This window comes from Candoia aspera, chromosome 3 (assembly GCF_035149785.1).
Source record: "Candoia aspera isolate rCanAsp1 chromosome 3, rCanAsp1.hap2, whole genome shotgun sequence".
NCBI classification, from domain to species: Eukaryota; Metazoa; Chordata; class Lepidosauria; order Squamata; family Boidae; genus Candoia; species Candoia aspera.
In genome coordinates, this window is record NC_086155.1 from 137,661,685 (window position 1) to 137,688,248 (window position 26,564).

The window sequence follows — 26,564 nt, forward strand, 5'->3', positions numbered from 1 at the left end:
TTGTCTGTTACTTAAAAGACAAAAATGATGGTCATGTCAACTTGATTTGATAGTAGTGCTATGCTTAGATAACTCAGTCTTGTACCTATTTTATGAAATCGTTAAAGTCAGCTCTATTAGGAATTTTAAAGCTAAATGTATTTGTTAAGTTCTTAATGAGACAGAATGAGTGTACTGATTAAAATATACCTGCTAATACAGAAACTACTAAATTATAGTTTAAATTACTTGCTAAGTAATTCCACTGAAAGCCAGTTTGGTAGAGTGGTTAAGGCATCAGGCTAGAAACTGGGAGACTTGTGAGTTCTAGTGCTGCCTTAGGCACAAAGCCCACTGGGTGACCTTGGGCCAGTCCCTCTCTTTCAGCCCTAGGAAGGAGGCAATGGCAAACCACTTCTGAAAACCTTGCCAAGAAAACTGCAGGGATTAGTCCAGACAGTCGACAGGAGTCAGCACCGACTCAAAGGCACCCCCCCAAAAGTAATTCCACAGTTATTGATTCAATTCATGTTATAAAAAAAGGAAACATATGAATCCTGTATAAAATTCCTGTGTGATGCTACTGGTGGCCAATATTGAAAAATACCTATTGAACACATTGCTGTTATCCATAGGAATCTAGATAGCCTTCAGGACCTGAATATTTTTAGCAGGGCATAGCAGTGTGTATAGCTTGCCAGGAGTGTGTATGGTTTGAGAAGTCGAGCCCTAGGTCCCTGCAGTGTGGGGTGCCTCAGGGCTCGGGACTCTCTCCTCTCCTCTCTAACAGCTACATGAAACTGCTGGGTGAGGTCATCCAACGGCATGGGGTGCAGTATCATCAGTACACTAATGATATCCAGCTATTCATCTCTATCCCTGACCAGGCAGGTGATGCAGTTGTGGTGCCTGGAAGCTGTGAGGGTCTAGATGGGAAGAAACCAACTTCAACTCAGCCCTGGCAAGATGGAGTGGCTTTGGGGTTTTGGCCCCCTGGGGTCTGGTATTTGTGATCTTTGACTCTGGACAGGGTTGCACTTCCCCGGACTGAGCTGATGCGCAATTTGGGGCTCCTTCTGGACTCACAGCTCCTGTTCAAGGAGCAGGTGGCAGCCGTGGCTCAGGGGGCCTTTGCACAGATTTGTCTTGTGTGCCAGTTACACCCTTTCCTGGACCAGGAGGCCTTGCTCAGGATCACTCATGCCTTAGTCACTTCCTATTTGGATTACTGCAATGTTCTGTACATGGGCTGCCCTTATAGACCACTCAGAAGCTACAACTGGTCCAGAATGCAGCAGCGTGTGCAGTATTGGGTGTTCCTAGTTTTGCCCATATTATACCTCTGTCACACAAGCTGCACTGGCTCCCAGTTTTCTTCTGGGTACAATTCAAGGTGCTGGTTATCACCTTCAAAGCCTTACATGGCACGGGACCAGGTTATTTGCAGGACTCCTCTCCCTGACAGTATCTGCCTGTCCTAGCAGATCGGATAGGGTAGGCATGCTTCAGGTCCCTTCCCTGAATTCTTGCCATCTAACGGGGCCTTGGAAGTGTGCCTTTTCCACGGCTGCCCCTACCTTATTGAATACCTTCCCTCTGGTGACTTGGCAGCCCCCCCCCCCTTTAAAGCAGGTTGAAATAGAATAACGTCACCACACAAAGCATGATTACAGTAGCCCTATGATTCTTCTGGTATTACCAAGAATCCACTGAGAGATAGATTGGGATAATCTACCAGATTTAAAGGTGAGTGGTGACCAATTTTCAAGAGAAATACTATTTTAAGATGCTACTGATTTATCACTGTTGAAGCCAACAATGAAGATGCCTTTAGGTTACATTCAGAATGAATTTCACTAAACTGTCTTGAATCCTTTAATCATGCATGACTTAGTTTATCTGAGCTAATAAGTTTTTAATAAATTTTCTGTGGCAGCCCTCTACCCTTTGAACCTTCTAGAAGACTGAATACCTGGCTTTCCCCTGAAGCATTGGGATAGGTTGAAGCTAGAGTTAGAAGAGAGTGTTGGGGGTTGCATCAAGAGAGTTTGGGCGTAATGCCAGGTTTTTGTTGTTTCTGTTTTGTTGTTGTTAATTTTTTGTATATTGTTTTTATATTGTGATTGTGAGCTGCCCAGAGTTCTGGCTTTGAGATGGGGGGCACATACAAATATATTTAAATTAAATAAGTAAGTTGGCATATTAGCATGTGTGATTTGTGGTTCTCTACACTCCAAATTCTAAGCAAACAGAGTGTAATATGCAAACAGAGTTAAATATAAAAATATTTCATATTCCTAGTAGCTCTACATCCTGTCCCAGAATTCAAACATCAGACATAATCAAATGAGCTGAAGTAAAAAACAAAAACAAAAACAAAATATTATGTTCTCACAGCTTGGAAACTATGTCAGGGTCATGATCAAGGGCTGGAGAAGCAAAGAGAGTGGAGGATAGTTCTGCCAGATTCATTGTGTTATGTGTCCTGGATTTTTAAGGATATGGATATGAAATACAGGTAGTCCTTGTTTAGCGACCACAGTTGTCACCAGCAACCAACACCAGCAATTAAACAAAGTAGTCACTAAGTGAAACCGCAACTATGCTTATAATCTTACTTCAACTTTCCTTTGCTTTACAGACCTGCAAAGGTCATAAATGCAAGGATTGGTCGCAAATTTACTTTTTCATCACTATTGTAACTGCAAATGGTCACTGTACAGTCGCTAAATGAGGCAGTCACTAAATGAGGACTACCTGTACTGCATTTCTCTAATAGGATGGAAGCAATTAAAGTATAGTACTGTTTTCTAAATGAGTATATTTTCCTATTCATTGACAAGTTGCAAGATGGTTTGTTCATATAGCAGAACTAAATATAAAGAAATCTGTGCTGGGTTAACTTTCATTTGAAGAGATTCTTGGCTAGTTCTTAAAATTGTATGCATGGTCACTTTATGCATTGCTTCTCATAGGGTTTTCACAAATAGTGGGAGAGTACAATGTAAAAAATAAATTAAACATTTTTTGCTTTGAAGGTAAACTGGAATTTAAATAATAAGGCTTTCTTTTTATTAAAGACTGTAATAGATTTCAAATTTTAGAAAGTATAAGATCTGCCAGGGTTGGGGTGGGGATTGTCAGTAATTACTTCCCTACCATTCCACCAGCAAGAGTCATCATGTAGTCCAGTGCTTACCAGTGGCTAAAAGGAATCTTTCCATTGCAAAATACGAGATAGGAGTTTAGTCCGCATTCTCCAAAGACAGTTATCACGTAAGAAATACATTGCATGAAAACGTATTTGGTATTCTTATGTAGAAAGGAGATATCTTTAGAATGCTCAGCTGCTTGAAATGAAACTAGTTCAACAATAACATGCATAAAGACAGGTCTAGAGCAATTCTCTTTGTCTATTTTTAACAATTCACCAATATATGAATACCTGCTATTGCAAGAACATGCTAATCAAAGCAGACTTTTTAACTTACTTGCATATATGTGATACATTTATACTTATCTCAGCAGATTCATTTCTGTGGATTGGTAGGATAATTTTATGTTTTAATAGAAATGATTTGCATAATATACTGATGAGCCAACAGTATGTAATAATGCTGAATGTGTAGGAAGGAACCATTTTTGCTGTATGCGTTCCATGAGCCAATATTTCTGACTGGGATGAATAACACTGAATATGATTTTTGCAAGATGTGGACCCTCAGATGATGAAAATAGGTGGAAGATCTGTATCAACAATATGCTCTTGTATAAAATCCTCATGCATTATACCCATGCAAATCCTGCTATTTACTAAGGTGATGTAATCTGTTAAATCTAGGGAAAAGAATATAACGGAAAGAATTCTGTACTATCAACGTCTCCATTATGACACCCTGTTTTACAGGAGCAGGCAAACATGTTACTTATGGCAGTCCCATATATTCAGTGTTGAAATATTTGCTGTGATAACACACCAAGAACAAACATTTTAAACAGCTAAATTCAGAACAAATGAATATATATTTTAATGTGATCATTCAAAGTCAGTGAAATTAACTTGGTTTGAAAATTGAAAACTAAACCTCCACCTGATTTGAAGGCATCCCAAATTGTATAGTTTCTTATTTGTCTTCTCTTTGTAGCCACTTTATAGATACTAGTTTCATTTCAGAGTGGTCTGTTATAAAAGTATTTTTTAGCAAAGCTCTACTTTAGAAAAATACAAAGCCAAAAATTTTGTAAGCATTATGTATGGTATGCATAGGGAAAGGGAGATAATATACTAAGAATTTAAATAGGACAGCAGGAGGAAGCATGAAATGTTATTTTTTGTTATATTCAATATGATGAATATGTGAATAGCATTAATATATCAAGTTATATCTGACCTATAAATGTTTCTGATTAAAGTTGAGAAATTTCCTGAGTGGAACTGTTTTCAACTAACATAAATCTACTATGATGTACATTCCTGTCATCTTAATAATTCTTACTTTATCTTATGTTTTATGTCTTTAATGAGTTGGCAGTAATATAGAAAGGTGAAATTAGTAATGAATTTAAAAACATTTTTACATCCTTAATTTGCCCATTAAAAAGCCATTTCCCCTCCTCCAACATTTTAAAGATAAAGTAGTGAATGCATGAGTTGCCCAAGATTTTCCAAGGATGGATGTTCACCAGTGATTAGAATCGTGTTTTCTCTTTGTTGTTATTTTCATAGAAGCTTAAGGCTATGTCACTGAATGTTAGGCATCCTAGTTATTCATGACAGTAAATATATTAATAGTTGATATATAACTGAATGTGCATAGTTGTTCCCATAATAGTGTATCAAATGTGTGTGACATTAGCACTGTTCTCTTTTTTAGTCATCTTCATTAATTTATTGTATATTTTCATGCATTTGTATACATTTAAGTTTATTTGAGCTTACTGAAATAATAAAAAGTAATACAATTATTTACACTGATTGCCAAAATTAATGAGTACTATTGAAATACAACATAATTGTCACTAGGTTCTTTATTTCAGATTGCCTCATTGTACATTTTACATGTACATTTTTAAACATTCACAAGTACATCTTCATTGCCATCTTTAATTCTTTCAACAGGTAGAGAGAATTGTTGATAAAAGAAAAAACAAGAAAGGAAAAACGGAATACTTAGTGCGATGGAAAGGCTATGAGAGTGAAGATGACACATGGGAACCTGAACAGCACCTTGTAAATTGTGAAGAATATATACATGAATTTAACAGACATCATAATGAAAAACAAAAAGAAAGCACATTAACAAGGACAAACAGGACATCTCCAAATAATGCAAGAAAACAAATTTCTCGATCTACTAATAGTTCTTTTTCAAAGACATCCAAGTCCTTAGTTATTGGAAAGGACCATGAATCAAAAAATCAATTGTTTGCTGCCCAGAAGTTTCGGAAAAACAACACTCCTCTCTCTGGTAGAAAAAACATGGACCTTTCGAAATCAGGTATCAAAATTCTTGTGCCCAAAAGTCCTATCAAGAGTCGGACAGCAGTGGATGGCTTTCAGAATGAAAGTCCTGATAAGCTGGATCGCATTGAGCAGGATCATGAAGATTCCGTAGCACCAGAAGTGGCAGCAGAAAAACCAGTCGGAGCTTTATTAGGTCCTGGAGAAGAACGTGCTAGAATGGGGAGCAGGCCAAGAATACATCCATTAGTGCCACAATTGCCAGTGCCAGTAACAGCTACCATTGCATCTGCATTAACCATAAATGGAAAAGGTAAGATATGCGGATGGGTAGGTGTTCCAGCAAATTTCGTAAATACTCACATGGGTAACTTTTTATGTTTCAGAAATAGTTCATCTAATTTGTTCCAGAAACGAAATAAGTAGTATGTAATATGTGATAAGCTTAACAGGTTCTCAATTTTTTTATTGATAAAACCTACAACAAAATTTTGTTAGTTTATACTTTTCTGAGAAGTGTTACAATTGATTTTATAAAGACAGGTTTTATCTGGGTCTTGATAAAATTGAGTTTACCATCTATTAATTGCTTTAAATTAGGTTAAGATCTGTTTCATGGATTTCAGAAATAAATGATGGAATTTGTTAAGATTTTGATAGGAAACAGTATATCTTGCCTTTTTCATTTTTGGACAAATGCATTTATTTAATTTGTGAATTGTTGCTTGATACATTGCTTGATGTTTTCATTTTATGCCATATTGTATATATTCAGTTATCTTCTCTAGGTAGAAAATCACCTTTGCAGAATTTTGGGGAATATGGGAAGCTTAACAGGAAAAGAAGGGAGTAAAATCCTGATGCATGAACTCAAACCATCTGACATTGGATGTTGACATCTACACATAATATATTTTGAATTTATTATAATTCATTACCAGGTCTTCTCTCCACTCTTTTACCTGTATTTTATAGTTCCATTGAACATGGATTACTTTCTATTTTTTTCTGTCTTTTTATAAAGTATTTGAAATATTACATGATAGATGTTACAGAACTGGAATTGTATATGAAGGCCCTAATTCATGTGGGAGGTTTGTAAGTGTTACACAGCTTTTGGTCATGTTTTCCAGAGGTTATGAGAATTGAATCCACCACAGTTAGTGGGCACCCAGCTATGGAAGGCTAATGGGGAGAGTAGTACTTTGCTTCTCCATCATTCTGTTTTAGCCTTAGCTTTCTCATGAAGGTGTGAATGGAAGTTAAGGTTACTTTCATAAATTTACCTACCAGGGAGTAAGCCCCAATGAGTAGAGTAGAAATCACTTTTAAATGAAATGCATAGAATCTTTCAGTAAGGTTTTGATAAGGGTTGTTTTTCTAGATTACTAATTTCATTTTTTTTAAATTCAGGATGATTCTGATGTAATAATGCTAGTTGTACTGCAATGAAAGATTCTGTTATAATAAACACTTTCTGATTTGAGAGGGGTTTTTTTTCAGTTTAAACTATGTTTTTAGAATGAATATGGAAACCCTGGAAAAGTAGATTGAGCAAAGGCATCCTATTGGAATTGTATGCAGAATATTCAGATAAAGCAATATTTTGTAGCTGAGACTTGATATTACAATAATTTAACTTCCTTATCCTACAAAAAGAACAGTATTTGCCCATGTTGGCAGAAAGGCAATGCTGCAAAAATACTGGATAGGACAGTGGCATTGAACAAGAGAAACATCCTTGCTGGTAAAAAGGAGTTGATGAAAGTCATAGACTTCAAAGAGAAATTTTACAGCAGTTGGTTCAAAAGATAAATTGAGTTTGCATCACACTCATCAAATCTACATAAGTAGGTAAAAGCATGGAAGTTACTATTTTAGGGAGAATATGTTTAGAGTACATAACTGTACTATAAAGCTATCTTTTCAGTGATCCCAGTGGATCCTAGAAGTAATTCTGGGATGTTATGGGAGTTCTGTTATCTTTTATATTTATTTACTTATTATATTTTTAATCATCCAGAAGGCCCCAGAGCTGCCACAACAAGCATTCAAATGGCTGTAGCTGCTTTATATGTCCAAGGAGTGGGTCCAGAGGGACAGTTTGCTTGTGAAATGTTTTCTGGGCAAACATTTGCTCAAAGCAGTTGCTCAAAGCTTTCAAAGACTGCTTCATAGTGTTGAGGAACAGGTTCAGGAGAGTGCTTTAATTGCAAGGGAAGCATCTTGCCTCATAATCACTAGTCTGTTCAGCCTTACTATACCTCTGCAGATCAATTAAGTTCTAGAACCAGAGTTGCACAAAAGCTTATTTCTAGTTACGGGCACTAATTAGTCACTAAACCCAAATAAAAAAATGGTCTCTGACATCAAGGTCAGCAGTACTCTGTGTACATATTTTTAAAAAGAGTTATTGTCCATATAAAGAAACCTTGATTACAACTCCGGAGTCCATTTTAGTTAGTCATAATGTATGGGACTGATGAAAATAGGACCAATATATATGGAAGCCACCATTCTTCAAATGCTAAATGCTGTTCTTCTATTCACGCATCTATATTTGTTAATTGTCTACGGCTTTCTGATTTAGTAACTCGTGTACTATTTAACATTTGCATTGTACTTTGAAATTTTAACACACTTCTCAAATAACACACATTACAAATGGAGGTTTAAGGCTGAGGTAGGTTCTATTCATTTTAACTTCCAAACAAAGAATTCCTAGTTTACAGTTGCTTGTTGGCTTTATTTTCCATCATTTTAACAAAGACCTCTGGTAAAAGAACAATAGCTGCTTCTTGTGGCTTGTCAATTTAGACATTAAACTAAACTGTAAGCTACCATTCCTTAACTGTGATTTGGCTTGATATGTCAGTGAAATCATAATGGCTTGCCTAAGGCTATTGCTCAGTTCATACATCAGATATAATTGGAAGTAAACATTTTGTAGTACATTATTAATTTTAACACTTCCAAGTTTCAAAACTGAAATTGAATTCTCTTATTCTAAATCTTGCCTGTATAAACTCACTTTGTGGACTTTGTTGATCTAATTGCAACACACATGTTACATACTCAGATGCAGCAATCACTTTTTCAAGATTTTAATTAAAGATTCTGATAAATCTTTTTCAGGAATTACTAGCATGTACAATAAAGTGGATTATTAAAAATTGACAACATCTGTCATCTAGTATTTCATTAGATCTGGACCAAATATTTTTAAAGTATTTGTTCAATGGTGTTTTTGAAATCTTTTGCAATATCACCAGAAATACTTAATTTGTGAAATGTTTTGATATAATATAATCCCATCTTCTCTTTTGAAAGACAGCTAGATAATTCTAGTTTAACAAAGTTTCCCTAAGAAGAAATGTTGAAAGCATATAAAACCTTAAGGATGTTGCTAATTGTGGTGGTTCTCTAAATCTTCTTCTGTTATACTTCGGTTGTATCCTGGAGATTCTTCTTACAGTCAAAAATTACGAACAGCTTTGTACAAGTGCTTCTTACCTCACAGAGCCTGTATCCAAAGAAAAATGGTGGCTGAAAAAATGAAGTCAGTCCATCACAATGTTTAGTAAGGTGGGTGGTAGAGAAAGAAAAATCTGTTCTGCTGGCAGATGTTCTACCACTGAAATCATTTGGTAACATTTTTTTCTACCCTCTCCATTCTCAGGTTACTTTCTCTAATGCTGTATGGCATTTTTAGTAAAGGATGTCCTATCTGTCAATTTTTTAAAATTCATGTGTACCTCACAGCCCTTTTGGCAAGTGTATCTTTTATTCCTAGTCATGGTCACAGATGAAGGAAAAGTATGGTTGCACCTTATGTCCATATTTACAAGTAAAATCAGATGGAGATTAATCAGTGATTAGAGTCAGCCTCAGGAAAGCGATTGAAATAAAACAAATTACTCTGAATTGGAAATTTGTCAGGATACCAAGAATGATGAACTTCTGATCCATGAGGGCTGGCCAAAATTTTTATTATGCAACAGTGGAATGCTTGCTCCATATTGGTTTATTTTTACTAGGAATATTTTAATAATTAGTGTATAATTTTATTGTTGTAAGCCACCATGTTTACCACATTCGTATGCTGGGAATTGAATTGAGGGTCTTTCTGCGTACCATGCATATGCTATATACTGTCTCATATTGACTATAGAGACTCAACTATTTTAGCTGAGATTGTCAGTTCTTTCCTGAAGATGAATTTCCTACCTTTTGTTTAATGGAAGCGAAATAACTGTATCTCTTTTGTACCTGATGATTGTCCAGACTTTATAGATAAAGAGGAGTTAGTGGTGTGTAACTGAAATCCTTGCAAGGAGTTGAGACTGCAGTACCTTCAAATATGCTAACATAATTTTGAAAAAATTGCACCATGACAGTTTCCTAAAAAGCAGTAAGTGCCATGGTTATAGTATGTTAAACCTTGCAAACATTTAATTTCAGCTATCTCAGAAAGACTGTATGAAAGCAGCCCTAGAATACTTCCTTGGCTAAGTTACCTACATTCACAGTTATAGTTCAAAGTCAGGTAAAAAGATTCTCTTGGTGACTGCTACATTTTTGGAATCTATACTTCTAAAGTATTTGCAGAGCATTTTTAAAAGCATTTCCCAAGAGCTGATTAATGTTGCTGGCCAGAATTTTCTTGCCTGTATTTCCTTTTTTTTTTTTTAATCCATTCAGTCATGTCTGATTATCGGAGACTGCCTGGACAAGTCACTGCAGTTTTCTTGGCAAGGTTTTTTGGAAGTGGCTTGCCATTGCCTTATTCCTAGGGCTGGGAGAAAGTGACTGGCCAAGGTCACCCAGCTGGCTTCATGACCAAGGCAGAACTAGAACTCACGGTCCCCCGGTTTCTAGCCCAGTACCTTAACCACTACACCAGACTGGCTCTCATTTATTTCCTTTAGTAGTATCAGAATTACTGGTGCTGGTGCTCTGCAGGACAGATTAATGATGTTGGGAGTGTCTACAGAGGGAGTGTAGACTGTTGTATATATGCAGAAGAAAAAAATTAAGAGAACCAATTGTGCATATATAGAAGTTGAACTAGCATTCAGGTGACTAGCTACATTGCATTTAATATATTATGCTCCCTGTAATAGCAATTAAACTCTTGATAGGAAAATGTTATTTTTATATTATATGTTTCATGTACAATACTTAGTCTATCGGTTTCATTTGTATTATACTAAAATGTTTACCTTATTTAAGCAATTATTTTTAGTGGGCTTACATAATGAAAATAAAATATTATGCATGCTTATTTTTATCTTTTTTCAAAAAAGCATATTCTTTAAAATAATGCTTGTCTATTTTTAATCTTAATCTGTCTTAATCTGTCTTAATTAAGCTTGAATGAAGTATAGGTTACACAGTTTACAATAACAGACGTTTTTAGTATAGGTTACACAGCTTACAATAATAGACATTTTTTAAAGATACTTCTAGAGAGTTTTGAATATTTTTTGTCATTATCACCACTGTCACAATTAATAGTACAATTAATATTTTTTCTTTCAAAAGATTGCTAGTACATAGAACAGAGTAGCTTTGATTTTTATGTTGAAAATGATTTTTTTTATTTGAACATACATCATTGCAAGTAAGATTAATTAGAAATGTTTGTTATTCTTCAAGGTGAATGATCAATCAAAAACTATGCAGATCTCTAATATCAATGTCTGATTATAATTATCCTCATGCTTTGCTTTATTATTTTACTTTGTTCATTTTAAGCATGTTTACTAATTGCATATCTGACATGGTTCGCGTTGCAAGGTGAATTGCACACCAACAATTTCTTAATATCCACCTTTGTTGCCCTATCAGATCATTTTGTTTTGCTGTGACTGAGGTCATCATCATGGTAGTTTTCAGCCTTTTATAATTATAAGAGATAGCTGATATATTGTGATGAGCAAGTTACTGTGCTCAGCTTGGCAATTACAAAGGTATTTTAGTAGAAGGGTGTTCACTGCCTCTTTTGTTGCTTGCATTGGCATGCCAGGCACATAAAATAATGCTTTTGATAAATATTGGGCCTACATTTTATGAACTTGATTTGATTTTTGAAATGGAACATTCCTCTTCTGAGTTGTAATCTGCTTCAAATATGTTCTGCATTTTTCCTCTTTTAATGAAGATGTTTTAATGAAGATAGATGTGGTATCTTGCTTTACAGCCAAATAAAATTAGATGATAAGGACTATATCTTAGCCTGTATTTTCCACAGATCAGTTTTAGTTGGTTAGATCTTGGGTAGTGTTCATTAATATCAGTCATTTATTTGGCTTTTTATTGAATATTTGGAAATTACATGACAACTACTGTGATTTAATTTATTTTTGGTTTTTTTTGTCATGAGAAAACAATCCTCGCTTTACCCAAAAAGGAATTAGTAATGGTCCTAGTATATCAGAACAATCACTCAAAATGCAAAAGTAGGTATGGTATAATAAATGTGGGTGTTTTATTTTCAAAGGATTGTTTGTTAGTGTGATGTGATAACAGTGGTCAATATACAACTATAACTAACCTGAATCTCTAATTTTTATTATGTTTCACACGAGAAATAGATAGCAGATGCAAAAGCAAATCTTAGATATATGTATTAGCATGAAGGCAAAACTACTGGCCTTCATAAATGTTCTCTTCTCCTGTAAAAACACACACACACACACAATATTCTTCAATTCTAGATTAGAGAAAATACTTTTCCAAAATTAAGGTATATTGTATCCTAATAGACAATACTGTTTCTTAAAATATTTCTAAATTATAAAGGAAGCTGATAGATGAATTATACATTATACTTTGTAAGTTGTTCCTGACCAAAGAAGATCAGATTCTGTGATCTCAAAATTTTGTAAACCTGAAAGGCAAGTATCTTTGGATTATAACAGACATTTCTTAGTTTCTTGTGATTCCAGCTAAAAATCGTATCATCTGAAATAGCTTATTTCTTTAGTATCTCAATATTAGAAATAGATCTGCATAGCTTGGGTATTATCATAGGCCTTCTCGTGATAAATCTTCTTAAAATAGCTGGAATGTATAGGTAAGTAATGGCAGAAAATTTTAATATCCCAAAGAACTTACTTCTGTGCTCTGTGCTGATATATGCTGTTTTCCTGTTTGTAGCCATTCATTCTCCATAATAAATAGGTCAACTTATGTGTAAGGGCAAACTGCAGTTTTGCTTGCTGCTGTATTATTCCCAGGTCTGTTTCACTGGCAACATCTGCAGTATAAATGTAATCCAGTCTTACCTGTTTAAGAACCATGACTTCCTGGGTTATTAAACTGGGGACCTGTTGTTTGGTGAAGAAGGACTGGAAGATCAGTAATAGCAAACTTGTCTCAGAATTCCAAGAATTTGGGAGAACTGAAGAAAACCATGGTAAATAAATTATTGTAAAACAGGATTATATTAAGGAAGTAGAAAATGCACTCAGGGAGAAATATGAGTACATTCTTGAACTCGCTGCATCGTAGCTCTATAGTTGGGCTAAAGATGATTTACCTGAAAAATATTTTCTTTTTTTATTTCTGATTTGTTTTTAATTTATTGTACAGTTGCTGTATTCAGAACAAACCTGTCTGGTTCTGACTCTGAACCACAGGTAGCCTAGTGAGTTGGCAGGATAAGGAGTGGAAAGCATACATAGGCACACAGGAGTACATAACAGTAAAATTTCTTGGTGACCTTCTGAGGTATGCTCCATTTTGTGGTGCTATTACCACACAGGGATGTGTTTTGATGACCTGCATATGAATTTCTATTGTGTAAGTTAGTTTTAGGTCTTGAATGATGCTTACAAGTTTGTGTTATGTCCAACCATTTGTATTCCAACTGTGTGCTCTGCACAGTTCTCTCTCTCTGACTTCTGGGGTATTTTTATTTTGCTTATTATTGTTAATATTCTAGAACGATTTCTAGCTCCAGATGTTCAACGATTGGATAATCTGATTATAAAACACAGTTGTTTTAAACTTCTGGCATAAGGACATAATGACACTGTTAATTTTCTATCTTCCTCCATGTGGCCAAGGCTCTTTAAATTAACTACTATTGGTTTTATGAATTCAGAATCAGAATTTAGGGAATACTTAACTTTTTGAATTTTGCAATAAAACTCAAGAGTTTGTATGCTTCATACTTATATGTTATTGCTACTCATTGGAGGAAAGTAGCTGTATTCCTGAGCTACCTAGTACAAACATTAATGACCTAGAAAAAGGAGTGAACAGGGAAATAGAAGAATCTGTAGATGAAACAACATTATTTATGATGGTTAAAGCCTCAGTACGCTGTGAAGAAAAATCCCAGAAGGATAGATTAGCATTGAGAAAAACAAGCAATGGAATGGCAAATAAAGCTCAACATTAAATATGAGTTGACACCTATGGTGACTAAATATCAAATACTAATTCTTAGTCAAGATTCAGGTTCATTATTAATAGTACTACTCAAAACAAGCATTTTAAATAATGTAGAAATTAACTTGAAATGCCAATGGTTTTTCTTGTTTTTTTAGTTAGGAGTTTGTTTTGAGTGGTGAAATCATCACAAATAATATTGTAGATATAATGGACTAATTATGTGTTCTAAAGACGACTTTGGACTTATTTCAGAATATTGGACTTATCATGCTACAGTTGTAATTGAAATTATTCAGCCCCCGTTGCAAATCAGGTTGATTGTCAAAATGTACAGACTTTCAGCTGTTTGCAATGAACAGATCAAACAAAAGCAATTGAAATAGCTCAACACAACGAATGCTTCAAGTGGTGTCCCCAAAGTCAACTGAAAATGCAACTTATAATGACTTCTCCAGTCTCAAAATTCAACCTGATAGAGAGCCAGTTTGGTCTAGTGGTTAAGGTTCTGGGCTAGAAACCAGGAGTCTGTGAGTTCTAGTCCCGCCTTAGGCATGAAAGCTGGCTGGGTGGCCTTGAGCCAGTCACTTTCTCTCAGCCCAACTTGGTGCAATGTAGACTAGCCTCCTCATGATGCACCCCGGGCAACATGACTTGTCACTGCTAAATAGTCTACACATCTGGCTGCTGGACCTCACAAGGACTTCCCAGCAAGAAAAAAGCATGAACACCGAATACCATATGATTAAAAAAAAACCCAACTGATTTGCAATGGAGGTTGAATAATTTCGATTACAACTGTATATCACAGATGACTTTTGAAGTTAAATCTCAAAAATGATGTATGAATTAGGACAGTTTATTGTTCAAAAGAAAGTCAAATTCAGCTGAGTATACTATCTCCATGGCATGATGGGCATTTGTCTAGCTTTGATGAAATAGTGCATAGTTAGAACAATCTAGTTTGATGATGAAATGTAATAGGATTTGGTAATTCTAACCAACAGTTATGCAGATTCATACATGTTGAAACAAAAGCCAATGTTATTGCATTGTCTTGTTTGGAGAATGGAAACTAGAAATGCAAGTGGTAGTGGTCAAACGTGTATGCTTTGCCAAAGCCAATTAAGCTTTTACAAGAATCTGCTGTTATGACCTTATGTAAAGAAGAATTTTCAGAGGAGGAATATCAGTCAAATAATCTCATCTACTTGTCTGCACAAGTTGAGTCAGGTCCTAGCAGAGGACCTAAGCCAGAATCAGTCGCCACTAGCCTGGCTCTTTTGTCCAAAGCTCTGATTCCTACACACTGGTACAGCCACCAACCTATGAGAATGGTAACACTGCCTGGTTGACTGTCAGAAGGCTGGGAGGTAACAACTCTCTAAATTACAAGACAAATTTGTAATTTGAAAATAAAGTTACGCTCAAGTGTAGCTCAGTGCTCTTTATTGGTTTTTACTTGAGATTAGGTTTCTTGAACATCAGCTGAATTAAAATGTGAAAACCATAACCTTCAACTTATGTATGTATGTATGTATATGTATGTATGTACTTAATTTATATGGCCGCTCAAGTCACACTCACTGACTCCGGGTGGCTTACAAAATTAAAATTGCCAGAAGCAAGATCTGTTTCTTAAAAATCTGTATAACGAAGTAGCTTTGTTCCTTGAACTTTGACTGCTTGACAGAGTTCCCTGGAGCACCAACTATTTGTTGTCTACAGCACAGTCTGGCTGTCTAGCTTTTATCTGGAATTATGACAAGTTTTGATCTAGTTTGGGTTTGTCTTGTAGCTTGACTTACTGTTCAGTCTTCTGCATTTGTCTCTTGACTGTGAATAACTCTGGGCATCTGCAAGAGGGCAAGGGGGAGCAAAAGTCAAAACATGCAAATTCTGGCCCATTTGTATTTGTATCATGATGTTCATGTACTGGATCCATACTTTGGGTTGTATGTGTGGGAGTGCTACAATCTCTGCTATAAGTCCTGAAATAGGTGATCCCATGGGTGTTCCTTTGATCTGTTGGTATATTTCTCCATCAAACTGAAAGTAGGTTGTAAGGCAGAGGTTGATGAGGTCCATTATCCTGGGTATTTCTATTTGGTGTATTTGGCTAGGTCAGGGGTGTTGCACAGAACTGCAGCCATGGATTCTTTTGTTAGTGCTGTGTCTATGGATGTGAAGAGAGCTGTAACAGCCACTATGTAGGACAGACAGGCAGAAGAGTAGCAGAGCGCATCCACGAACACCAACTAGCAGTCAGAAGACACAATGAGAACTCCTTAATCTCACAGCACATGGATAGACTCAACCATAGTTTCAACTGGGAAACTGTGAACATCCTAAACCAAGTCAAATCCAAAAATGCTGGAGAATTCCTGGAAGCCTGGTACTCAGACAAAACAGCCATCAACAGACACATAGAAGTAAACAACATTTACATACCATTCAAAAGAGACAATAGAAAAGCCAAAAGACCGGTACACTCCCTTGCCAGCAATCAACACCTAAATATGCAAAAATCAACACTAGGATTAACACCAGATGAACAATCAAACAGCACAATACGCCTTAATCAAGGAACTATTAACTCAGTCAATCAACCAAGCAGCAAACAACAGCCCAATCAAAGAACTCCCAAGGAGGGAACAACACCCCCACCAACACAAGCAGGGCAAGCCACAGTATATAAACAGAGAGCAAGGCCCACTCCCTCTTTGCACTGAAGATGTTGCCTAATCTGGCAATGAAACGTCTGCAAGAAAACAACAAGGCTCAGAGAGTACCAAGGACTCCACAGTTCAACTCTGAACTACAAATACTCGCTTCGATTGGTAACTTGACTCTGCTGGCATGTCATCCCCCTGAACAACAACAAAAACAAAAAGTGCTTTGCATGAAGCCAGCAAAAGCACACCTTTTCACTCAAAGGCGCCCCTTTGATATCTGAAATATCATACAATATATTCTAATACATTATTAAAAGCTTATAATGCTATAAAATATTTCATATCCATTTTCTAATCAAAACATGTCTCAGTTAAACTTTAGACAAAGATACTTGGTTAATGCAAGTCAGATTATTAAAAAATAAAAATAAACTATGGGTACTAAACAATACATTAAAACAATGGTGTATATTATATAAATAATCTATAGATTATATAAATAATGTGTAATAATGATATAATAAATGCTATAGATTATATAAAGTTTTTTTGAGGGACCGCCTCTCCCTCAAAAACATCTTTACATCTTCCCATCTCTCAAAAACATCTTTACATCTTCCCGTCTGATCAGATCCAGTAGAAGAGGCATGCTGCAGGTCCCGTCTGTTGGGGAACTACACTTGGCAGGCCCGAGGAGGCAGGCCTTCTCTGCTGTGGGGCCCACCTTATGGAACATTCTCCCACACAAAATGAGGTCAGCTCCATCCCTACTTATTTTCTGGAAGCCCCTCAAGACCTAGCTATGTCATCGGACCTGGGGGTCCCAGGGGACCTGTGAGACCTTGAGGTGGCTCCCTTGCTAATCTAATCTCTTGTGTAACTTATGTTTTTGTAACTTTTTAATGATGACTGCTTTTTGCCGCGTATATTTTTTATATCTTTGTTGTACACCGCCCAGAGTCACTTCTTGTGAGATGGACGGCCATATAAATTTCACACACCCACACACACAATCTTATAACCCAAATTTTGGATGTTTCACAATTCCATGTATAAAATTGTAATCTAAAAATGGCTTTCAATTAGAATTGAATTCTACATCAGATTTACTTTTTAAATATGAAGTTGTTCATATCTTTCCAGCACTTTAAAGTTATATTATATAGTTCACTTCTACCCATATTCCAATGCTTATCCATCCAGCAAAAAGTCCTTAAAGGGTTTCCAGAATTTTATAGAAATATTTCTTATTTTAAACCTGATCAAAGAAGTCAACTTTATATTCTTTTCATTTGCTCAATATTCTAACATTCTTGATCCTTAATTTAATATTAAGGTGCTGTTGAAGGAATTGATCACCGTCCAAATCTTCTTTCTCCTATCTCAAAAATTTTTCCAAGACTTTAACAACCCACTTTTGTAAGTCCAGTAATACGTCATTTCCCAGGTTATTTTTTTTCATCTCTTGGCTTAATATTTGTATTTCCACTCTACTTTTCATCTGTCTTACAGTCCACAACTTCTGCTTTTCCCCCCAACATTTCTGCATAAGCTATAATTTGTTTTACTTTTTCATTCTATCATCCTGTAGATTCTTCCCAATTATTCTCCTTCGCATCTTTCATTTCTTCTTTAAGATCTCTTTTGAATAATTCACATAAGCAGATATTATTGCTGTCATTGTAGCTGCAAGCTTTTCTTCCCATTTCTTCAAAAATCCTTTGAAATATCTCAAGTGTGATACCTTTATCTGTCATTTCTGTAAGTTTCACTGCTGTTCATCAAGTACATAATAAAAGACAGGCTTTTCTCTTCTTTTCTTTTTCCTGCCTGGGATCTTTAGCTCCCTGTAGTGTTTCGTATTTCTATGATCTCATGATCTGTCTCAAATTTCTTTTGTTTCTTTGTTTTGAGAAATTAACCAGTCATTTTTTCCCTAAAAGGCTAAACAATTTATGTTCCCATGAAGGTACTATTTATTTATTTCAAAAATGTTATAGCAAAAGTCTTAATATTCCAAATTTGTCTGGTCCCTTAGTCCGTTTAAAACTTCCTTAAATTAAATACTTATCCAGCTTTTTGCTGTTAACTGCATATTCTTTAAATTCTTTAAGTTGTTAATTCGTTCTTTTCTTTTCTTTTGGGAATGAAGGATCATTTACCAGGTATTTTTTTCTGAACTGCTGCTCGGAAGATCTCTTTTTAACTCTAAAATACTTAAATTCCAAAGATGTTTAGAAAGTGAGGTTTGACAAACCTAGTGTCCATGAAAGGCTCCACTGTGGTTGAGAGCTTGATGGCTTCCGTTGTCTCCCGGCACTCAAGCCCATGAGTCGATCACTATCCCTCTCCTCACAGGAGCAGCCGTCCAGAGCACAAGTAGGTGATATTTCATCCTCTTGTCCGGAGAGGTTCCGTTGGACCGGATTTAATGCTGGTCCATTGGTCTTGGCCACAGCCTTGTCTCTGCTCCTTCAGAGACATCTTAACTCACCATTTCCTCACTTGGAAGTCCAGGCACCATTTGCTTTTGGAAAGCATTGTTCACAAGTTCTTGGTTGGATAGTTAGTAGTAGGTATAAACAACAATATGATTTGTATTTCTTCTTCCATTTATATTAACCAGATAACTCTCCATAGCACCACCAAGCTTATTCCCTTGAATTTCTGAGCAGTTGTGAATGTTATAGAAAGTACTGTTACTTCAGCTCTTTTTGAACAAGATGTATCTTCAATTGCTGCATTCCAGTAATGAGAATTGGTATTCCCAAGAAGTGTCAGTTATACCTGAGAGATCTTCCACACAAAGCTTCTGTGGTCCTTTTTCTGATTGTTCTTAGACATAATCTTAACTGAATAAAGGTACTGAGATACAATAATTTTAAAAGTAATGGAATAATTCTTTGAATTTTCTTAACCTAAATTGCAAATTGATTTGAATTGAGCATGACCCAGAAGTAATGAGGATAAGATTTACCTGACGCTTTGAAGAAAGGAAAAGTGAAATAGAGAGTATATTTTCTTTCATTTGATCTGCAAATACAGTTGTAGAACCAATAATAATAATAATTCGTATCTGTCTAAAATAGCTGACAAGTAAAACTTTTTTAAAAGATAGATGTGAAGTGTTTACTACAGTTCTTATATATCAGCAGTTCTTTATTATCTTTACTAACTCCCAGTTCCAGTCCCAATTCAAAATGCTGTTATTAATTTATACAGCTATTCTCAATATCTAAAAGGAACACTCTTCCTGTATGTTCCTCCCCATTTCCTAAAGTCATATTCAGAGGGCTTACTCTGGGTGCTCTCCAATGCTCAAGTGTGGTGAATGGCTAGCCAAGGGCAGGGTTTTTTAGTGGTCGTCTTCTGACTTTGATTGCTGTCCTCAGTGAGATACACCTTGGCTACATCTTTATTATCTTTTTGGTGTCAGATGATGACATTTTTATTTTCCTAGGCCTTCACGACTCTGATGTTTTTAATTTTCTTGCTGCTGCTTTTACTTTCTAATTTTATTTAATATATGTATATAACATTCTAATGTATGTTTTTATCAAGGATACAAGGCTTTTCAGGAACTGGCCCAGCTAGAGATCGTATAGAAATCTTGATAGCTTATTGTGACAAGTTTGCTAGATGCTTTGAGGCAAAATCAGTCAAATTACTTAAAATATAGTTTCAGCAATTCAGTCTGTATGTGAGAGTTTCAGTTTTAAAGTCTTGATAATGCAAACAAAATGTTGGTCTATGTTCAGTCACACACATGTATGCTTTACCTATGTCTTTCATGGCTTACCATTTGGAGGGGGGGCAGTTTCACCTGGATCCAGAAGACTGTAAATTCTTCCCTTTAAGAAAGAGTAGTCCCAGCCTCATTAAAGAAGGTTCTAGTGAGACCACTTTTGTTCTTCCTATCATTTTTCCCACAGTTGCAGGGTCCACTTTTTTTTTTTCCAGATCAACCCAATGTTGATCCATTGGTTGCGATGGGAATTGACCAAGCAGCTTGTCACGCGATGTTGACGTTGTGGGCTGAGAGAGAATGACTGGCCCAAAATCACCCAGACGGCTTTCATGCCTAAGGCAGGACTAGAACTCACAGTCTCCTGGTTTCTAGCCTGGAGCCTTAACCACTAGACCAAACTGGGCCAAACTGGCTGCCTCTAGTGAGACCACTCCTGGATAAAAAAAAATAATTGAACCCAGAAGATCTAAATTATTATGTGCCAATGGCCAATACTCGCTTTCTTGGCAAGGTACTGGAACATGAGCTAGCTGATCAAATCCTCTCTTAGATTAAATGAATTTTCTTCAATCAAGGTTCAGGCCTGGTTTTGGCACTGAAACTGTCTTGGTTGCCATGCTGAATCGTCTTTGCCCAAAGAGAGATAAGTGTTTTATTTATTTGTTTGTTTTATTTTTTATTTATTTATTTTTTTACTTTTTATCCTGCCTTTTATTATTTTTACAAATAACTCAAGGCGGGGAACATACCGAATACTCCTTCCTCCTCCTATTTTCCCCACAACAACAACCTGTGAGGTGAGTTGGGCTGAGAGAGAGTGACTGGCCCAAGGTCACCCAGCCGGCTTTCATGCCTAAGGCGGGACTAGAACTCTCAGTCTCCTGGTTTCTAGCCCAGAACCTTAACCACCAGACCAAACTAATATATAACCATGTTGATTCTCCTGGGCATCTCAGTAACTCTGAATACCATCAAACAAGATATCCTTTTGGAGAGGTTGTCCAAGTTAGTTCATTCCTGGATAGCTTTTTCCAGAATGTGGTATTGGGGAGGATTTTGTTTGACTCCATGGCATTTACACAATGGGTTCTACCAGGTTCTATTTTATTCCCTATATTGTTCATGAAAATCTGAATGAAATCATTTGGAGATTCAGAAAAAAATGTCATCAGTTTGCTGGCAATTCTAAATGCTATCTCTCCTTTTAATTAGATTCAGCTGAGACAGTAGAACCTGAATCAATACCTGGCTGCAGTAATAGATTTGATGATGGTGAAAAAAATAAAAGTTCAGTCCAGACAAGAGAGAGGCATAGTTGGTTGATGGCTTATTTGTATGGGTTAGTGGAGTTCAGCTTCTACTAGATGGGGTTGTATTCCCTCTAAAGGATCAAATTCATAGCCTAGGAGTACTTCTGGATCCATTCTTGTCATTAGAAGCGCAAGTGGCCTCTGGTACAAAGCACCTTTCATTAGCTTTGGATAGAGCGAGCCTCATTATGGTGATCCATGCCTTGGTAACTTATTGTTTAGATTATTGCAAAACATATGTCACATTGGCATTGAAGAGTCAGAAACTTGTTTTCTGACTCATATTTCAGCAAAAATATTTACTGGAACTGGATGATATGAACACCTCACCCCAGTTCTTTATGATCTTCACTGTCTCCCAGTTTGATTCTGGTTTCAATTCAAGATAGGGTTCTTAAACTATACATTTCTTCACAGTGTTGGACCCTAATATCTGAAGGAATGCCTCTTCTTGAATATTTCTATCTGTGGCATAAGGTCATATTCAGAGGGCCTGCTCAAGATGCCCTGCCATGGTGATCTTAAAAAAACACTTTTTTTCAGTGGGAGCCCCCAACTTTGGAATGCCCTTCCAAGTGAGGTATGCCTAATGCCATCCTTACTGTGTTTTCAGTACCAGTGAAATATGTTTTTATTCTCTCAAGCCTTTTAATAAAGTGTTAATCATGCTGTGATTTTTGAACTTTTTTATTGCTGCTTTTACTTTCCATTACTGTTTTAATATTTATCTTGCTGATCTTATTTCGCAGTTTTCTATTTTTGTAATAAAATGTCTTAAAGTACCTTTCTATTCATTATTTTAACCTATTGCCATTCAAAAGAGACAATAAGAAAGCTAAAAAGGAAACAAAAAGACAAGAACACATCCTCTCCAACACCCAGAGAAGCAGGGATTGACACCAGACAAACAATTAAGCAGAAAATAGTACCCTAATCAAGAACTATCAAGGAAAAAACCACACCTCCACCTACACTGGCAGGGCAATCTACTGTATATAAAGAGGGAGCAAACCCCACATTCACTAGCACTGATTATGTTAGCTAGTTGGGTAATGAAACATCTGCAAGCAAACAACCAAGCTCAGAGAGCACCAGGGACTCCACAGTGACTTGAATTTTTCTGCGCCTCACAGAGAAGATTCCTGTTTCTGCTTTTTAATAAATCCATAGGGATAGAGTATCCCCACTGTGAAAAGAATTCCTATTCAGTTATGTTAAAAGCTATTGTGGTTTTCATTCATGGGTGTCATAATTTAGAGTCCAGAGCTTGTATGTTCCCATGTATCCTCTATAACTTTAAAATGCCTGAGTCTAAATAACTTACTCTTTTAATAAATTCCTCACTTGGAAGGGCATTCCAAAGTTCAGGGCTCCCACTGAAAAAAAACTGAATTAATTAGATAGATAGACAGATAGATAGATAGACACCTTATAGATAAATTAAACTTCAAAATGATAACTGAAACTGATTAATGTTATATAAACCAAAGCGCCATACGCATTCTTGTCAGCCCTAAGCTTTTGTACTCCGAAGTCTGTTCATTGTTTTCTCATCATCTGGCTGTAGGAGATTATTTCAAGTAGGGCCATTTCTGCAGCAGTATTTGGAACATCCACTTGGGTGATGAAGCTTTCTTTCAGCTGTTGACCTTCTAATGATCGAAAATCATGGATTGTATGGAGAGCATCTGAATTCCTTTAACTGTTAATTCCTTTAACTTCCTTAGTTCTTATATTGTCTCTGTTGTTTTTAGTGGTAATTTGCTTGATTTGTTCTGCTAACAGTAGTATCTCAATTTAATATTGTCACAGGCATTATTTCTACATTGTGCCTGTGACAATATTTCAAGATTAGCAAGATTCAATTAGATTTTTAATTGAAGACCAACCTGAAAGGCTTGGTTAATAGGCAGTTTCTAGTTGTTACTTATTAGTAGTTTATCTACTGCATTCACAAATATTTGGGAGCAGGCTGTTTGCTGGATCTATCCCAATAGAAGACACAGGCAGCCAAACCAGAAAAGACACATTCAGTTCAATGGGATTGTAAATCCCTCAGAATTGATCTCATTTCTTTTGACTTCCGTTACTGGAAAGCTCAGTTTTGGGAGTTGGCTTGGAATCTTTACTGGGGTGACACCAAAGTGATTAAAATAATGCTTCAGTGTGCCATTTGCAGCTGTTCCTTCTCTCTCTCTGCATCAAATATTATGCCTTCCAGTTCCTCTGAACTCTGAGAACATTGCTTTTGCCATTTTCTAGTTCTTAAGCAGTTTTGAAAAGCCAGAACCTTTTTCTTTAGAGTGAAGTCTGGTATTTCCAGATGGGGGTTCTGAACTCTGTTATCCTCACTGTGGTTCTGAGATTTTTTTTTATTATTATTCCAAGATGAATTTTAAAAAATACTACCTGTATTTTGTCTTTCAGCGAGCTTACCACAGTGTTGTGTGATTGACACGTAAGAGTACGAATAATGTGCTCTGACCTTTAAGCTGGCTTTGTCATGCAGACTTTTACCCCTCTTGTTGGATCCTGTAGATTTCAGGCTAAGAGATATCTATTACAAAATCTTTACATAGGCACTTTCTTCCAAGAAAGTGGTCATGCCCTTCATAAGGACAATAGTATGTCTGTAAAATAAAGCTTCCCTAATAGAGCACAATTTTCAAGTTGAATGGTTGAGCAGACATCATTTCAGCTCTCTATAAATGAGTTTATGCTCAACTTCTTCAGCAATTCAGGATTCTGGCACTAGATTTTTTTTTTTTATTTGTACACAGAGTTTGTGTATAAATAAACATTTTTGTGTGTGTGTACAAACAATTTTTAATATCTTCTAATGCAAGGTTTGTCATGTTCAGAAGCAGGAGTTTCCAGCATGGGACACTTCTGTCCTCATTTAATTCTATGCCTACCACCCTTTCCATCCCTTTTCAAAACATGCTTATCTGGTCCCTTCTTGCTGGCCAAGATCGGTGTAGTTCAGTTTTGTGACCTGATCACCAGTAAATTGTTTCATCAATCCAGATCTCAGCTTAGGTCCTTTCCTTTCCTTGAAACTAAATGAATATTCTGAAGTAGAAGCTGAGGAAAGGCTTAGGAGCTTTGGTATAATCTATTAGAATACTTTACTGTGTATTATCTTGGCAGTCCAAGAATGAAATAGAACACTTTGGCTCTTTATTCTGTGTACAGAACAGGTACATTTGTCTCATTTCCCTCAACTGCTGCTATTCTGGAATTTCTGACGCCTTACTCATTCTGCTGAGAGCTTTAATTCAGTCTTAAATGGAATCCCATTAGGATCACGCTTGTGCATTACGTCTATTTGAAATCCATTTGTTAATTCAGTTGCATACAGTGTAAAGAAATCACCAGCAATAAGAAGTTTCAATAGAGTATACTTTCATATTATTGATATAGTTCATTCAATGCCATCTCTTCCACACACAAATTGCCATAACTAGCAACAGGAATTTTCCTTCCTTCCTTCCTTCCTTCCTTCCTTCCTTCCTTCCTTCCTTCCTTCCTTCCTTCCTTCCTTCCTTCCTTCCTTCCTATAAAGAAAAAAAGATAGAAGGCAAGAAAAATAAAGGGGGGAAAAAGGACAAAAACATGTTACAGTACAGAAAAAACAACTCAGTTTTTAAACATAGCTTTAAAACTTGAATAATATTTATCAGTCTTTCCATTAGGCTCACAAAGAAATGCTTCAGAAGCAAAGAGCAAAACATATCACTACTTGAGGACAGTATATCTGGGATGGCACTACCTTTCCATTTTAAAAGAGTTATCTTTTATTGCTATGCCCCATGCTTGATAAATCCGTCATTATGCACATCATAATTAATTCCAGATTAAGAATTTGGAATCACATCCACATTTTAAAAGCATATTACTTTTCCCAAAACTGTATTCATAAAATGAATATTAAACCAAAGCAGGACAGTAGTTGGCATTACCATATTATATGCATAAATGTCTCCTCTGTCATCACTTCAAGCATAATGAAGTTGATAGCTTCTTTTAAACATTCTCTGAGATGTCCAATAAACCCGTAAAATTGTTGAATTAATCTCATTTTAAGATCACAAGCAACATACTCGGTATTCTTAAAGATCCCTTTAAGACCCTTGAGATAATTATTCCAAAATAAAAGAATTCAAGCACAAAATACCACCCCAATATTTATGAATGTCTGCAGCTATATTAGAGCATATAGGAAGTATATCAGACCTATTCCAGTTAATCGAGTACAGGTAGACTTCTCTTAACTGTCCTGTGTAGCAACCATTCAAAGTTACAATGGTGCTGAAAAAGTAACTTTGTGACTGGTCCTTGCACTTATGATTGTCACAGCATCCCCCCAGTCACGTGATTGACATTTGGGCACTTCGCAGCCAGTGGGTATTTACAACCATCGTAGCGTCCCATGGTCACATGATTGCCATTTGCACACTTTACAGCCGGCTTCTGACAAGCAGAGTCAGTGGAGAAGCCAGCAGTAAAACCACAATTCCTTAACCACCACAGGTGATTCACTTAATGACTGCAGCAGAAGTGAGGTCATAAGTCTGTCATGGTCACGTGATGTTTCGTTAATGACTGCATTGCTTAGCCACAGAGTTGCTGGTCTAAATTGTGGTCATTAAGCAAGGACTACCTTTAATCTGATAATTCTGCTCAATATATTTTGCTGTAGAACATTCATAATGATCAATAAGACATACTATATTGACAACATATAGTAACAATTTGTGTTCAGCTGAAGCCACTTTATGCCCTGAATGTCCTTTGACTGATTGTTAAAACCTGGCAGTGCTTCCAATAACAAATTTAATACAAACTTTTGTGATCTTTTATTTATTCCAAATATTCTTCTTTGTCCAAACTGTTGGCATCCATAAAAAAGGAATGAACACCAGGGAATCATCTGAGTTTTTCTTTACTCACTTCATAGGTTGTTACATTATTTATGAAATGAGAGAAAA

At 36.2% G+C, this 26,564-nt stretch overlaps 1 protein-coding gene across 1 annotated transcript in view; it reads left to right on the forward strand.

The window, feature by feature from the left end:
- Positions 1 to 26,564, forward strand: part of CDYL (chromodomain Y like) — a 119,341-nt gene that overhangs the window by 38,754 nt on the left and 54,023 nt on the right. The window contains exon 2 of the mRNA XM_063298845.1: positions 5,099 to 5,753. Coding sequence (XP_063154915.1) covers positions 5,099 to 5,753 — 655 coding nt within the window. The remainder of the gene's footprint in view (positions 1 to 5,098; positions 5,754 to 26,564) is intronic.